Source organism: Neofelis nebulosa, chromosome 9 (assembly GCF_028018385.1).
Source record: "Neofelis nebulosa isolate mNeoNeb1 chromosome 9, mNeoNeb1.pri, whole genome shotgun sequence".
NCBI lineage: Eukaryota > Metazoa > Chordata > Mammalia > Carnivora > Felidae > Neofelis > Neofelis nebulosa.
Genome location: NC_080790.1, coordinates 1,085,525 through 1,102,367, shown reverse-complemented (window position 1 = coordinate 1,102,367; position 16,843 = coordinate 1,085,525). Strand labels below are relative to the sequence as shown.

Sequence of the window (16,843 nt, the reverse complement as noted above, 5' to 3'; positions counted from 1 at the left end):
AAATTTAGTATTTCCTAGATGTGTTGCATATTGATTATCCTTGTGCGTATCGATTCTCAACGTAGAGGAAGAAAACTGTAGGTGGAGAAAAGGGAGTGTCTTAGGGTATAACAGAAAATAGTTATTTTTGTTCTGTTTATTTTATCCTAATGATTTGCCAGTTTCTGGTTTGTGAGAATTTTATCCATGTGATTGCAAAGGAAGGAGCAAAAAAACTGAACCCATGTCATCAGGGTTCCGCTTACACGATTTCCGATTCAGTGACATCTCACGCGGTGACTGGAGAAGGAGTTCCTCTGGAAGCCTGTCTTCCCGCACCTGCTTGCCACACCTGTTGTTATGTGTGGCCTGATTTCCTTAACCTCATAGTTATGGTTGCACTTTGGGTGAGGTCACGACCAGTAGAGTACATTTTCCTGCGCCAGACATCAAACCTACTTGGGCGTATTCTCGGCTGTTCTGTTTAGGAGCTGCGTGGTGTGGGGCAGATAATCTTCCTGGGTGTTAGTTAGTGGTTAGTTCGTGAGTTAGTGGTCCACCCCATGGACCTCACGGAGCTGTTGTGAGAATTGGCTGACAGCTCTAGAGAGTTGGACAGACATTTGATCGTTGGCATTCATTCTCACCGAGCCTGAAAACACCTGTTGTCAGAAACCAGGGCTGAGCCATGCTCTTCAGCTGGCCCACAAGGAAGCAAGAATACAGAAGAAAAACTTCAATATTACATCTTTAAGAAAGGAGAAAAAAGCAAAAGAAAGGCAGTCTTTCACCACAATTTACCAAGAAAATCATCGGTGACTCCATGTTTTCCTTACACTAGATTCATCTGACAGACTTTTAAAACATCAAAGAAAGTGCCCATTAAGGATGAAACAGGTCAGTTTTCTTGATGGGATAGAGCTGAGAGGAGCCTTCTCTGGACCTCTGCACCACAGAGCCACTGTACTCTGTGGTCCCTACAAGAGCGTCCTCCCTGGGACTTGCTGCAGGTGCAGAGAATTGAGTCATTGCTCTTGAAGAATAACCATGAAATGAGCTTATTGTGAGGAGAAGCATAACGTGTGGGAGGAAGGGGCAGGACCATGGAAATGCCAAACAGGAAAAAAGAGTAGGACCTTTCTCTCCAGTGTTTGGATATCATGACTTAGGTCCCACCACCTGTGATCAAAAACACTCAACACACATTGATTTAGTTGCCTGCATTCTTCCAGACACTGGCTAGTTGTTATCTGTCTTTCTGTCTATCTGTCTATCCACCCATCCACACATCCATCCGTTTGTTCATCCATCCATCCATCCGTCTGTTCATCCATCCATCCATCCATCCATTCGTCTATCCATCCATCCATCCATCCATCCACATTCATCCACTCATCTGTCTATCATGTATCATCTATCTATCTCTTCTTTCCCTCTGGATGTCAAGTTTCAAGGAAGAGCTTGAGAACAAATGGAAGGCAGTGAAACACACACTCATGCAGACAATGAAGGAAAGAATCCATTCTGGAGGAATTAGCATGAGCTTTATTGAAGTGGCAAACCTTACACTTGATCATGAGCTTGAGTAGAAGTTATACAAAGACAGAAGCCCCATGGGCTGGTAGGAATGGCCAGTGGCCTGGCAAGGTGCCTGAAAGTAGGAACAGGCAACTGTGGAGAGGGCGACGAGATGGCTGTGTATCACCCACTATGCCAAGGAGCTTGGGGTTCTCTCTCATAAGGCTTGAAAGTCTATGTGCAGGGCATTCAAGGAGGGAAAGTGGGAAAGAATGTGGGGCTCCTGCACATGTGTGTCGGCCCTGCCCTCTCCCATGGGCACCAGGCTGGCATCTCCCCTTAACTGTTTGTTACCATGAGCTGAGAATGGCTCTAATATGTTTAAATTGTTGGAGGGAAAGGAAGAATTTGTGACATCTAAAAATCACGTGACATTCAAATTTCACCGTTCATAGGTAAAGCTGTACGGGCCCCCGGCCACCCTCATCTGTTTGGCCCGTGACCACTTTCGCACAACGGCAGAGCTGAGTGCTTCTGCCGGAGACCATGGGGCCCACGACACCTAGACTACTGTCCGGTGTTTTACAGGAACAGCTGCCAACCCCAGGCTAAGACATCTCCACTCTTGTCTCTGGGCAACTTATCACGGCCCCAAGCTCTGTCCAAACCCACAGTCGCCAGAGCCCCCATGGGCTCCCACCACGAGCCTCCCTTTGTACTGCTGCCAACTCCCAAATCCTCCAAGCTAAGCGCTTAGTGATCAACTGGACTTTTCTCTTTGCTCCTCAGACTCAGTACCACCCCAATGTGCTCAACCTCCCACCTTCCACCCTGCCTGGGCCCCCCGGCTGGCGGAGCTGCTTGGATGGCCGTCTGGGGTGAATCCTCAGGACCCAGACCCTCCAGGCCTCCTCGCTGCTGCCCCCAGCCAGCTCTCCCCGGAAGGCCCCCGTCCTGCCCGCGCCTGGCCGCGGGCTCCCCCCAGGGCCAGTCGCTCCCAGGGCCTCTGCTGCTCTCAGCGCTCTGACTCGACCCGGCTGGCACTAATCAGCCCTCCTCCTAACTTCACGAGGTCACTTGTGCAGAACCGGACAACTGTCCTCGGCCCACATGCAGCTCTGGGCCCCACGCGTGGCAGTTCAGGGTAAACAGCTGCTCTTCCCACTGGACCGGAAGCGCCTGTGCCGATTCAAACCTCACAGTGCCGGGGCCGGCCAGGCAGACCGGGGCCATGCAGAGAACACCACCCGACTGCATGGGTGAGCAGGAAAATGGAGAGTCCCAACTGGGATCCGATGCTTTAAGTAACGTGAGCGAACGACGGGCAGACCTCCTCTAGCGGGTTCTCGCCAAAAAGCTCCTTTCCCACGTATCCTCTGCGTCTGTCTCCATGTGCTCAAGACGATGCTGACTTACGTCGACACTGTGAGAGTCAGCGCCGTGAATCAGGGTGTGCGGATGCCTGAACGCAACCAGGCTGCCGGCTGCCGGCTCCCAGCCCGCGGGTGAAGCCTCAGGAGGCGAACGTCTGGACTATGCTCTTTATGTCTGGTTTTCGTAAGGATGCATCGGTCTGTTCCTTTATGTCAATACATCAGAAGGTGGGCATTCCTGGAGGAAGGAGGCACGCACTTAGCACAGGGTCACCAGAAGGCTCTGGTTGGAAGCTGGTTGCTTTTATTTTCCAACTTGTCATATTTAGTCAGTAGAAATCCCACGGAGTCTTTCTTTGTCCCGCCAGAGAGGGCAGAATCCTTGAAGAGGGGTCTCAACGCGGGGTGGGGCGTGGCTGGCTGCCGCGGTTGCCGCGCGTGGTGATGGCGGTCTCGTGGGAAAGTGTGCACCCCATAACCTCCAGTGACAGGCCGACACGCGGAGGGACACTGACAGATTCTGTCTGCTGACTGACTGGGAAGGGGAGCGCATTTGCTCATGGTCAGCGGTCAGTGTCGCCGGCTTTGCGAGCATCCTACGAGTAGGAGCCACGTTACCCGGAAGACTTGAAGTCCACACTCTTGTTTTCGTTTTGAATGAAAGGAGGAAGGAGGGGGTCACGCTTAGTAGGAGGCCGCACATGACGTGGATGCCTGTCCCAGGACTTCTCCTGCGTCAGGCCCATCGGCAGGTGGCCCCCAGGTCAGTCACGGCTAGGATTCTGCCCCGCCCCCAGAATTCAAGATCCCAACGTTTGCTGCAGTACACGCACCGTCCCAAAAGTTTGCTGCCATTTGCCGTATGAACACGTGTCCTGCTTACTTTCTTTTAGAAATTGAAATTTGCTTTCACCACGAAGTGGCCTTTTCTCTCACGTACGTGCACCACATTTCTTTCCTGAGCCAGCGGTTAACCCTCGCTAAGGACAGGGAGAAATATAAATTTCTCCCTGATAAATACTATTTCATTTTTCCTACAATTTTTATACCCTTATTTTTATTTATTTTTGAGACAGCGTGAGCAGAGGGGCAGAGAGAGAGGGAGTCCCAAGCAGGCTCCACCCTGAAAACAGCGAGCCCGACCGGGGCTCCGACTCAGGTGCCGTGAGATCATGACCTGAGCCGAAGTCGGCTGCTCAACCGACCGAGCCCCCAGGCGCCCTGATAGGCCTGTTTTTGTGTCAAAGTTATAAATGGTGTAAAGCCACGACTTCAGCCCAGGCAGAGCGCACCCCAAGCTGCTGTGTCACGTGGTTCCCCGTGCCCGAGGCTCAGGTCTGGCACGGGGGGCTGTCTCTCCAGGGAGGGTCTCTGTCGGCTGCCCCTGCATTGCTGCCTCAGCCCCCCAGGCCACTGGCACCCACGGTGCCATTTTCTGCTTAGACAAGCTGCCTTCGCAGAAGAAAGAGGAAGGAAGGTCACATCGCAGACACGCCAACGGGTGTGTGACGAGTCCTTGAGGAGAGAGAGCTGGCCCGCTCTCATGCCGGGTCCGAGTGTGTGCAGTCACCCTCTGGTCCACGCAAGGGGACTTCAAACGGCCACCTGCCGTGCAGCGGCTCTGTGACTCGTGGTGGGGGCCGTGGGAGGGCCTAGTGGCCCTCCGCACCCCAGGGCCCGCGTGCTCTCTGCCAGCATCGCTGTGCGACCCGGGGCCAAGATGAAAGAGGCCTTTGGTCCAAAGTTGCAAGTTCTCAACCGTGAGGCCTTCTTTATTCTGCCACTTGTATCCGAATGAGGTGTTCTGGGCACCCTCGTGCCATTGCTCACGATGACCGCGCCGGTGCGGGAGGGGGGGTCCGTTGGTCACATCGCCGGGTGTGCCCCTCCCTCCGGGAGGAAAGCGCTGCGCGTGTCCTCCGCGGAGAGCGGCTCCAGGCACGGACCGCTGCTGCCAGCGCTGGACACGCCGGGAGAGCCGGCCGAGTAGCGAGTTGCTTTGGAAAGGACGCGCAAACGTGCGGGTGGGTCGGGAAAGAGCCGCTCGAGGACGGAGCGAGGGACCCCGTGAGGGAGAGGACCGTGGGCATCTCCCGCGCCCCCAGCTTCGCCCTGGGTGACCCCTCACCGCCCAGGACCCCAGGGGAGATCTGGCAGCCTGCAGGTGGACAGACAGCCTGTGGCTCTGCCGCCCCTGGCAATGGCCACAGGGCCCGGACGAATAACCCACAAACGTTTCCCCACCCGCGTGCCAGAGATTCCGAACGAACGAAAGCAACACTGGCTCCCAAGTGGCTGAGCCGTGGGTGGCGCGGGTTGTTCACCAGGGCATCCTGGGAGCCAGGCTCCCCGCGGGTGACAGGAGGCCGTCGCGACGAGGAGGAGGGCCCGTGTGGGGCGTGCACGTGGCCGCCCTGCCCTGCTCACCTTGGGCTCAGCCCACGGCCCGTGCCGTCGTCTGTCCCTTGACGTTGCTGGTTCCTCCGTGTGGCTCTTTATTAGAATCACAGGACCAGGCTTTTCCTGAGGCAAGGGGTGTTTGGGCCACCCCCCAAAGCACACAGGCCCCCACCAGGCTGCGCGGTTGCACACAAGACAGCGAGCCCCAGGTGGCCACTGAGGCCCCTCCCGGCCGGAAGGAGCGGCCAGTCTCTGGAGCCCGTGAGGTCTGTGGGGTCCCCGTGGCCCCCCTGAGCCCATGGGCAGTCCTGACCGGGGACACCCCTCCTCCAGGATGGAGCAGGCCAGGCACGCTGGTCATGCCCTGACATCAGGGGACCCGACCCTAACCAGGTGTGCGCCTCTAAATGGATTGGGCGGTGGCCACCGCAGCCACGTGTGGCCTGCCAGAGAGACGCGTGCGTCTCCCCTGCCGCCGCCCCCCACACCCGGCTCTCCGTCCCCGCCAACTTCCCAGGGTCACAGGGGAAAGGCCAGATGGGCTTTTCTCCACCCATCAGCCCCCTCCCCCCCCCCCCCCCCCCCGCCGCCGGCGCGGGTGTGCCCCGGGCCGGCGGGAGGGCAGCGGTGCGGGTGGCGGGGCGCGGGGCCCCGCTCTGCCGTCGCCCCGTTGGCGGGGCCCCGAGTCGCCCCTGTCCCCGTGTCTCCCCAGCGAAGCGGTACTGCAAGAACGCCAGCCCCAGCAGCAGCACCACCAGCAGCTACGCGCCCAGCAGCAGCAGCAACCTGAGCTGCGGGGGCGGGAGCAGCGCCAGCAGCACGTGCAGCAAGAGCAGCTTCGACTACGCGCACGACATGGAGGCGGCGCACATGGCCGCCACGGCCATCCTCAACCTGTCCACGCGCTGCCGAGAGATGCCGCAGAACCTGTCCACCAAGCCGCAGGACCTGTGCGCCGCGCGGGTACGCGACCCCCTCCCCCCCCCCACCCCGCCCCGCCCCGCCCCGCCCCGCCGGGTGCCCGCTGCCGGGCCGTGCGCGCCCCCTGGAGCCCGCGCCCCGGGCGCTCCTACCCCAGCGGATCCCGCCACAAAGCGCGCGTCCCGGCGCCGCGCCCCCTGGGGCCCGCGCCCCCGGTGCTACTTCCCCCACAAAGCGCGCGACCTAGCGGAGCCCCACGCGTGGCTTTGCTGGGAGCGGCTTCAGTCGCACGCGTCCCAGGACGACCGGCTCTCTGACGCGGGGGGCGGGGAGGGGGGCACGCGCAGGCCTGGTAGAGTAACGTGTGCGTGGACGCCGCCCTTAGGACCCGGGGGCGTTTCTGGAAACAGGACAGCCAGTGCCCTCACGTCGGTTCAGTGGCCACAGGGACGGTAGGAAAGTGAAGCGGCCACGTGCCCGGAACCCTGAACACCAGGAGGGTCCGGTGGCCCCGCTGTCAAATCAAGCACAGGACTGTCCCTTCGCTCCCAGTGGGTCACTAGTATCAGGGAAGAAAGAAAGTAGAAATCCAGTCTCCGCTGGGACTGCCACGCATCCCGGCTGGCTTTCTTTAGTGCGGAGACGTCTGTTCGCAGGGTTTGTCACCTTGCCGACGTGGGGGCAGGACAGTCCCTCAGGCTGCCGCAGAGCGGAGGGCGCCACCTGGCGGGGGCCACTCCGTCACCCCTTCTCCTGTACTAGCGCAGCCGGCCACGCACCCTGAGCCCTCAGACCTGAGGGGACTCCTTACGAGTGCTTGTGATGCGTATGAATGGAGACAGGCCGGTAATTTCATGTTTTGCAAATGCTTTCTTTACTCTTTTTTTTTTTTAATGTTTATTTATTTTTGAGACAGAGAGAGACAGAGCACGAACGGGGGAGGGTCAGAGAGAGAGGGAGACACAGAATCGGAAACAGGCTCCAGGCTCCGAGCTGTCAGCACAGAGCCCGACTCGGGGCTGGAACTCACGGACCGTGAGATCATGACCTGAGCCGAAGTCGGACGCTTAACCGACTGAGCCACCCAGGCGCCCCGCTTTCTTTACTCTTAATATTTTTATTCCACGATTATGGAGAAGTGTCAGGGGCGTGCGATTTCTGTGGTGATCAGGGCTGCTAAAATTCAAGGCTAGCATGGACGGGCTTCCCTGGCAAGGAGGAAAAAAAAAAAGACAGTAACCCCTTCGGATTTTGTTTCACTTTATTAAACCTAAGACTGAGAGAATTAACTCCAACATTATGAAGGCTAAATTAGTAGGAGAGCTTGAAAGCTGGAGTGCTCACGGACAGGAAGAGCACAGACAGAATCCCGCTCGGTAATTTATCAAGGTAGCAGCCTGGATGGGCCGACGTCCGGGCAGCTTCCCTCCGCTGTGACGTCCAGAGGAAAGAGCTGCCAGACGCTGGGGTAGGCAGCAGCTTTCATGCCAGCCTGAAACCCGAATTTTGCTCAAGAGAGTGTAACTCTCCGGGAACAGAAGCGGAGGGTGGTTGGCGGTATTTCTCGCTCTGCCCTTCATGTGTCCTTCCTTGCCTCCCTCCTCCGGAGAGGCAAGGTCTGAAGACTTCTTCGTCTGTTTCAAAGCATCATTTAAAAAAAAAAAAAAAAACCCTCACCCTGTACTTCTTTATTTTTTTAAGACAGTTGTCTAAATTTCGGGCTTGCTGAAACGCAGAGTAGGTCAGACTGGAATCACTGGACTAGAGGTCATTTGAGCTGTGATTGCACACCTCCCTCCCTTAAGGTGGAAAGGCTGTTCATCGCAGCATTTTTATTGGAAAGTAAATTCTGGCTCCTTCTCCCTCGCCCTCCATGCCTCTGACTGGTCTGGTCTCCTCCTCTCCCGGTCTTGAAGTATTTGCATCAGTGAAACTGAAGGAGAATTTTTAAGCGTAAACACACATCTATCCCTGATCTCTTAAACAGTATTTGAGCTGGAATGGAGTGGAGATTAGGCATGATTGTCTTCCGGCCAGGCTTATTTCTAAAAGCGGAGGGGAACTGCAGAAAAGAGAAGATAAAGAGAAGCGGTGAGTGGTAGACAAATAAATAAGAGCTAGATGGACAGGTCGCAGGTCACCAACAGGTGAATAGATGCACGCACCTGCCATCCAATGTCGCGGCTAAGTGCGGGACAGCAGACATGTCCCCAGGGCACTGCTTCGCTCACCTCTGGAGCCCATGCGCGGGAGACCCCAGGAGGAATCCGTGTCTGGATTCTGCACTGGCCGAAGGCAGGGCTGTGGCTGGCGGTGGAGCCGCACGGTCACCATGTCTCTCTGTCCGGCAGAACCCCGACATGGAGGTGGATGAGAACGGGACTCTGGACCTCAGCATGAACAAGCCACGGCCGCGGGAGAGCTGCTGCCCGGTCCTGACGCCCCTGGAGCCCATGTCCCCCCAGCAGCAGGCGGTGATGGGTGGCCGGTGTTTCCAGCTGGGCGAGGACGACTGCTGGGAGCTGCCCGTGGACTACACCAAGATGAAGCCCCGCAGGGCGGACGGGGGTGACACCAGCGAGGCCCCTGTACGTCCCCCCCCACCTGCCGGCCGGCTCGGGGCGCGGGGTCGGGCGTCGGCGGGCACCCGCGGGATGACCTCGGCTGACTAGGGCTGACCACACGCTTCGTGGACCAGGGAGAGATTTGTCACTGACACCGATTCGGTGAAACAAACCCCGGGTTCTTTTTGAGCGTGAATTTTATTTTCCAACAAGTGCATTTAGTTACAAACGATGTCTCTAAGAAAAGACGTCAACAGCCAGCCCGTCCCTTTTTCTGGGCGACATGTTGCTATGATGCATGGTTTTCCCTGCAGATAGACAATCCTAAGGAGAGTGTTAAGTACTTAAATGGTTAATTGTGTGCTGTTAATTAGCTAGCTCTTTGACGCGAAGGCTCGTGCCTATTCCCAGAGAAACCTAAAATATTCAGAAGAGTATATTCCAGCCCTGAGAAGTTGCTTTAGTATAATCGCCTGAATCTTCCTTGACTGCAGTATTGCTAAAACAGCTATGTCAGGAACATACTTTTGAAGTACGGTGACCGGAAATTGTAGCTTTCCTGTGGAGACTTTCCTAAGCCAAATGGCACAAAGTGCAGAAGCAGGTACCAGTAATTTATATGGAATGTATTTTCAGCATCCCCAGACCCCAAAAATAACCTCTCAGGCTTTTCTCAACCCGAGGACACACTTTGCGAAAGGGAAATGGCCTGAAACGAAGCCCAGGTGCTCACCTCACAGGCACAGGTCGGGGCCCTGGAGCCAGGCACTGAGACGCTGCTGAGTGGGCCCTCGGGGGCGGGAGCGTGCCCGGCAGGGCGGCTCGCGCGGCCCGGGTGCGAGCCGCCGCTCCGACGGCTCTCCGCAAAACCAACACTGAGCGCTATTGCGTTTCTCGCCTCTTTTCCTAGAAGCACGAATCCTCTTTGGTTTCTTTCTGTTAGCAGAAGCAGGTACTAATGTGGGTCTTTCATGAGAGCAGAGTGGTGTGACGCGCGCTTTCGCCAAGTGGGGGAGACCTGTAGTCACAACGTTCACACTCAAGTTCCCCAAGTCGTGAAAATAGCCTTGAAGCTGAGAAAAGAAGCGAAGAAAAGGTTGTTCTGTATTGTCCCGGCTTTTTCTCCAGTGTTCAGTTCTGAAAATTATGACATCTTTAGCCACCGGAAAATGAAAATCCTTTTTGAATACAAGAGGGAGACCACCATCAAAGCAATAGCTTCTTAGGGAAACAAGGAAGTGCAGAAAAAAAGGGAACATTAGCTATTTGTAAGAATTGGCAGAAAAGGCACCCGGTTATAAGGCCATTTCATCTCAAAGCCCATCGTCTTTATTCTTGATTAAATTTGATTAAATTGAAGCCACGCATCGCCAAAGAATAGAGTCTGAGTGGCAAAAGCTAAATTCCAAAGTATTCTTTTCTCTCCTACGGTGTTAAATCATCACCACCAAATAAGGTGTGATGGTTGAGTCTCCGAATTTATTTTAATTAAAATTAAGCCCTCCTAAACCGACAGAAGTGTTTTCAACATACAGACCGTCCCAGAAGGAAAAAGTACTCGCGAGCATTCACAAGACACGTTTGCTGAGTACTGCCATCTATAGGCATTTCTTAGTTAGCGCAAGGGGACCCGCTTACCCAGGAGGAGACACTTTCTGTTGAAAAAGAAAATGTTGCATAAGAGTAACTGAGAACTACAACCTTAATCTCAGTTGGTCTTCCCTCGCCTTGGGACTTAACGCACACGCGCAGAATGCTCACCGATGGTCGGAATAACTCTCGTTCTAGAACATGTGTAGGGTCAGTGTTTAAGCTTAGCAGGTCAGTGTCGGACACGGGTGCCGGACAGCAACAGGTGCTTGCTGGGCATCGAGTGAGAAAGACCAACGAAGAAACAGGGTCTCTGGTTTCCGAACCATGTGTCTGTCCCTCTTATTAGTACCCCAACAGAAATATCGAGTGAGGCCCTGCCCCCCGACAGGTGACCGTGAATTTAGAGGTTTAGAGCGGTAGGTGAGCGGCTGCGGTCCGCTCGGAAAGCAATAGTCTTTGAACAGAGCCCCGCTCCGCGCTTGCGGCAGGGGCCTCATCCGGACAAAGGCGTGGAATACCTTTAAAGGGACAGCGGTGGGAGGGGAGGAAAACGCAGAGGCGGCCGGCGCCCCAGTGGGACGCGTCTGCGGTCGGTCTGTCACACTGTCGTCTGTGCGGCCCTGAAGCTGTGTTTTGCCCGCAGCCGGAAGACTTGGACCCATTCCAGGAGGCTCTGGAGGAGAGAAGGTACCCGGGAGAGGTGACCATCCCCAGCCCCAAGCCCAAGTACCCCCAGTGCAAGGAGAGCAAAAAGGACTTAATAACGTAAGCATAACTCCAGGCGAGATGCCTGCTCTTCTCGACTGTCCCTTTCTTTGGCTTATTTTTAAAAACCGATCTGTACATGCCTTGCCGTTTGAGCATGCGACGTTCGCAGCATATAAATGTCTCAAACTGCCAGTTCAGTGGAGCGAGAAGCCGCGTGGCTTGCTTGTTCCCAGGACGCTCTGTGTGATGGAGACGCCTTCTACCATTTGGTCCGTGCCGTTTTTTGCAGCTTCCCTCAGGGCGCTTAACCCCCTCACAGACATTGCAGCTAAACTGGAAACAATGAAACTTTCTTAAAGTTTTTTTTTTTTTTTTAAACCTACTTACTATTTTGGCTGTTTTTGTTTTTGTTTGGTGGCAGATGTCCAACACCAAGGTGTGATGGGAGTGGTCATGTGACTGGTAATTACGCCTCACATAGAAGGTGTGACTTCATTTTTTCTCATGGTGGATTCTGTCTTTTCAATTTATTGTTTTCAGCTTACCTCAACAATGCTGTCAAAGTAAAAACGTCGAATTACGTGTCAACCCTCTAAGTGCTCTATGTTGACCTATAAAATCGTGCTTGATTTATGTGTTGTATAGTGTCTTTTACATTCGGATAAACCACCTCGATTTGGAAAATTCTTTACAAACATTTAAACCAAAGAGCGCAAACATTTCGTATTCTTTTGCAAAAATCGTTTATTAACAGACCTGTTTGCTTCCATGAAGACGTAAACATGCCAAGTTAATTATACCAAAAAAAAAAAAAAATTCAATATACAGCACTTGCCCCATCGCTTTTCTGCATTAAACTTTTTAGTTTCAACTTTATGTTGTGTTTGTCCGGGAGCGTAAGCTGGCGGGAGCCGCTACTCACCTGACTCTCTGGCCTGTCTTACAGTCTGTCCGGCTGCCCCCTCGCTGACAAAAGCATTCGAAGCATGCTGGCTACCAGCTCACAAGAACTCAAGTAAGATTTAACGAAAATCATTCTTTTAAAAATCTCTGCACCTAGTAGTAACGAAATGGGTGTGTCACATGTAAAGGAAAGTGTCTTTAAGAAAATCACCTGCGCCCGCAGTGCCTGGACAGCACACACGACCGGGTCCTCGGGATTTCGGTCACCTTTCCGGACAGTCTCTCTGCCTCTTGCTTCTCATTTGTCTCTAGCTCTCTCATGCCATAGCCTTTCTGTCCTGAATTTTCTCAGGCATAAGTAGTTTCTCTCCTGATACGCATGCACACGGAAAGGAAGTTTGACAGAGGTACTCAAGCTTTTAGGAAACGATTATAACCTAAAAGATGAAAAACTGGTTTTTTAGCAGTCACTAGTTAATACGATCATTTAAAATACGGGCATTTAAATAGCACTGATGACAAGGACTCACCACGACAGTAGCCAATTCCCTAGGCATGCTGTGGTCATAGTTCCAAAGACTCTAGGACAGCGTCACCTCACCGATGGGTCCAGCCAGGAGCTCGCCAGCACTCAGGCACACACCCCTCCAGCCGCTCGCTCTCCCTCTCCCCTGTGCCTGTAACTCTTTCTATATTTTAAGCATAAATCTGATCACTTACATTTATTTCCCCAGACTAAGGTTTCTCTTCTTTGAAAATGCAGAACCACATTCAGTTCCGACTCAAGTTTTGGAAGGAGTCAGTACAAGTCCTAGAGAGTGCGTGAAAGTCTCCGGCGCTCTGATCGGAGGAGACACGATTCCTTCTCCAAGGATTCCACCCCACACCTGTCCCACTGTGCTACACCAGGCCTGTCTCAGAGTGTAGGGCTCTGTTTCACATCATGTCATTTTTTGCAGGATCCCTGTCCAAGGCCCTAGCGCCATAGATCACCTGCTCATGTTCAGTGACCTCCTGAACTAGCCCTTCCGTCACGAGACTCTTGGCGTTTTCTTCATGGCGTGTAAACACCCGGAGGGCATCCTCTTACTTAACGGCCTTAAAGTCTAGTGTCGTCCACGCAGTGCCTAATGGACAAGTAGCTTTTAGAACCTCAGAACGGACAGGTGCAAGAACACCTCAACCCACTTTGTTAAGACATCCTTTCTCACAGCTTAAAGCCTTATTTCCCTCATGATCAAAACGTGACTAACTGCACATGGAACGTGGCCAACACATCAGACCATGGCACCTTTCCTTTGAATTTCTTGATGAGGAATGCTTTGCAAAAGTCTGGCGTACGTATATGCAGTTCCAGCGGGCCAGCCGTAAACAAGAAATAGCCCTTGCACAGCTTGTATCTAGGACTGCTTCTAAGTGGTTAGCGTCTCAACACCCCCAGAGGCCAGAGTAGTTTTCCGAGGGACCTAGGTGTTGTGGGTGTTCATCCCTTGACTTTGGGCTCGGTTTACGCTGCCCCGAAGCTCCGAGCATAGCCGCCACTTCTCTGGCTTCCGTCCGCACTGTCTTCTTCTCTTTCGTCTCAGAAGGTGGGTGAGGGTCCTCGCCATCCGTGTCTTCAGAGGCAGGCGGTCCGCCCTCCTCGTCCTCCAGGGCAGTGTTGGAGTGGTCCGTTCCCTCCATGCTGCCTGTTCCTGGGGGAGAACTGACCTTCAGGGAGTGATGGCCTTTTCCTAATTGTGGTTCATCTGAAAGCCACGCTCTTTTGTCAGCGTGTCTTTGCAACAACTAAATGCCATTTTGAGCAATCCTTTCTGGGAAATCTAAACTTGACCAGTTTTCTAAAATGGCCCATTTTTATTGGTGGATCTTCAAAACTACGGGTTCCAATTAAATGTCTGCTATAAAAACTCCAATATTTCAGCGACTGAGTTTTACTTGATGATAAGTCTTTCCCACCTGAGGAAACTATAGAATACAATATCTGTTGTCCTGTAACGTCTTATTCGATGATACCCCTCCACTCGTTACCTTTAGTCTGAGTCACGAGGGCCTTGGGGATGGCTTTTCCCTGCATAGGAGCGTAGGTTGATTCCTTAAAGATCTACAGCAGCTTTCTCTAGAACAACTCACGCACCTGCCCCCCTCAACAGATCACATACATCTTCAAATCTTCGAAAGGTTTGGTCAGTCTGTGCTGCGGCAGCTGCTTACGTGACAGAGTGAGATCACACCGTTCGTTGTAGGCGCACAATTCTACTTCTTCATAAAGACCTTAGACGGGAGGTGCCAGTACCCTCCCAAAGATTCTCTAGTGTGGAACTTTCTGGAAATGTTCCTCTTGTCACACTTGACACTGAATTTTGGTTGTTGGCCATTAACAGGACGTTTCTGATCATGGAAAGATGAGTTGTGCCAGATAAACTCTTGGTCTTGGATCTTCAAGCGTCTTAAACTTCCTGAGACAACACTTTGCTCCGCTCTTACCCAGGGCAACACATTGGGGATATTCTTTAAAAGAAGTGGGTAATTTTATGTCTAATTATGTGCAATATGTAAACTGAAAATGTATTAAAATGTAACCTGTACGTGAATACCATTCGCACTCTTCGAGGGCTGCTCGCCCTGGTCCCCGGCCCGTGCAGTGTAGACAGCACAGTGTAGGGGCTCAGGAGGGAAGCAGGGGTAAGCCCAGGAAAGCCCGCGTGCCACGTGCACACACTTTTGGGCCGATGTGCCGTGTGTCACATACACATCCTGCGAACCTGCCTCACCGGCCGTGACACTCACTGGGACCCCAGGCTGAAAGTAGGGGGGAGGATAGATAGAATTGTTCAAATCAAAGAGACTTTTTGGTGAGGACTCTGCCTAACGCGAGTTCTCATTCTGAAGGGAAGTCCCCTCTCTAAAGATTTCATGGCCAAGAGGACCCGAAGGGACCAACGGGGAAGAGCTTGGAAGCCGCCTCACATCGCTGTCCGCCTCTTTCCTGCGAAGCCACGTCCTCCCGCCGGGAGCCGTCCGCTTCCAGATGCGCGATCACTGTAGACACGGGCGGCATGTAGGTGCCGTAGCCGTCTGAGCCTCCAATTCGAGCCAAATCAAAACCGATTTCAATCAGAGGCAATTAGCTCTAAAAACGGGCCCCCAAATTGGCTTCCATTTATACTTTGGTTGGCCAAATTTAGATACCTCTTCATTATTTGGATCTTTCTCTTAGCAGCCCCCATCCCTGCCGCTCGTGAGCGTGGTGGGAGAGAGGGTTGTGGGGGCCACTCACCCGTCCTTCTTGATGCTGGAGCTTCTGGTTCAGCACCATGGGGTGGGGGCCCTGCGTTTTCCTGCATTTCCTGGCGTCTCTGGGCATCTGTCCTAGGTACACAGGAATTGTAACCCCTACATAGGCCACAATTTATTTAAATCAAAGAATTAAAAGTTTGAATTTTGGCCACGATATTATTTTGCTTTGCAAGCTGCTTGTTTCTAGAATGTTCTAGGGCTGGTTTTTTTAGGCAGCAGGAGGATTATTTACTGGGGTCTGATGCAGGCGGCTCGTCCTGAGGCTTCTGTTGTCCGGCATGCACTTTCTCTGGGCACCAGTTCCCATACGTAATCCTCAGTTCTGAAATGGCTTGTCTTCACGGTTTACAAAAGGGAATGCACAGGGCTTGGTGAATCACAGCTGCCCTCCACGCGGGCCTGGCTTCTCCCACGGAGGGGCGGCCACTGCTGTGTGAGTCCAGCTTCTTGGTGGCGGCAGGGTCGGGCAGGGCTGTAGCCCCACCAGGCCCCTGGTGCGAGAGCAGAGCTCTGCCCACTGGGGTTGAGAGGAGCTCGGGAGCCCCCCCTCCCCACTGCACTTACAAGAGCGCAGCTGATGGGTTGGCGTGTCCCCCGCCCAGGGTGCCTGACGGTTCACAGAGGGCCTCTGCACACACTGCCCCCGGAGAGAAGAGCTGAAGGGGTTCGGCCCATTTTCCGGGTGTGGACACTGAGGGATGGGTGTTTTGGTGGCTAGGCCTGGACCCACGGGCTGTAGGGGGCAGTGACAGCGCTCAGACCGAGTGGGTTTTGCACACGGCGCTGGCCCTCCTCAGATCAGGGGCAATGCAGTGGGAGTGCACGGCTCAGTCCCACCGGCAGCCCCGCACGCACAGCAGCCACTCCCCCCAGCCCCCCAGGGCTGCGCTGGAGACCAGCCAGGACTGCTGACCTGTACACACGCAGCACACACAGCTGGGGATGTGTCCCGGGCACACACACCCCTAGCTCGGGTTCTGTCTGGGGCACGTGCCCACCGCTCCCCCTGCAGAACGTACCTCAGGCCTCAGGGTGCAACAACTGTACAAGGTCTAGGACGTCCACTCCCCAGGGGGTTCTGAAAATACCCTAAGACACACGCTTGGCTGCACGTAGATTTTTTATTTTATCTTAAGTAGGACTGATTTAAAATAAGTTAAGTTTAAGAATTATAGGTAAGCATATTATAGCAAACCGAAAATGAGAATGTTTGAGGATGACTCCAGGCATACACAAGCACACACAAACAGATGAATACACAGACAGGTGAGCACACACGGATGTACACACAGATGTACACAGATGAACACACAGGTGAACACACATGGGCAAACACACAGGTGTACACATGGATGAACATAGGTGAACACACGGACGTATAAGCGGATGTACACATGGAGGAACACAGATAAGCACAGACAGGTGAACACACATGGATGAACACACAGATGTACACACGATGTACACACACAGAAGAGCACACACAGATGAGCATGCACACGGATGAGCACACAGGTGAACACACATGGATGTACAGACAGGTGAACACACGCATGATGAACACATAGATGTACGCGCAGATAT

At 53.7% G+C, this 16,843-nt stretch overlaps 1 protein-coding gene across 22 annotated transcripts in view; it reads left to right on the top strand.

Moving 5' to 3' along the window:
- Nucleotides 1-16,843, top strand: part of MYT1L (myelin transcription factor 1 like) — a 430,813-nt gene that overhangs the window by 353,893 nt on the left and 60,077 nt on the right. For 13 of the 22 annotated variants that reach the window (XM_058682400.1, XM_058682393.1, XM_058682391.1 and 10 more), the window contains 5 exons: nucleotides 5,983-6,233; nucleotides 8,543-8,779; nucleotides 10,992-11,113; nucleotides 11,478-11,540; nucleotides 12,003-12,071. In XM_058682400.1, coding sequence (XP_058538383.1) covers nucleotides 5,983-6,233; nucleotides 8,543-8,779; nucleotides 10,992-11,113; nucleotides 11,478-11,540; nucleotides 12,003-12,071 — 742 coding nt within the window. Of the gene's footprint in view, nucleotides 1-5,982; nucleotides 6,234-8,542; nucleotides 8,780-10,991; nucleotides 11,114-11,477; nucleotides 11,541-12,002; nucleotides 12,072-14,343; nucleotides 14,798-14,851; nucleotides 16,574-16,677; nucleotides 16,804-16,843 lie in introns of those variants that run through there. The other 9 variants (XM_058682401.1, XM_058682402.1, XM_058682396.1 and 6 more) reach the window with 4 other exon arrangements.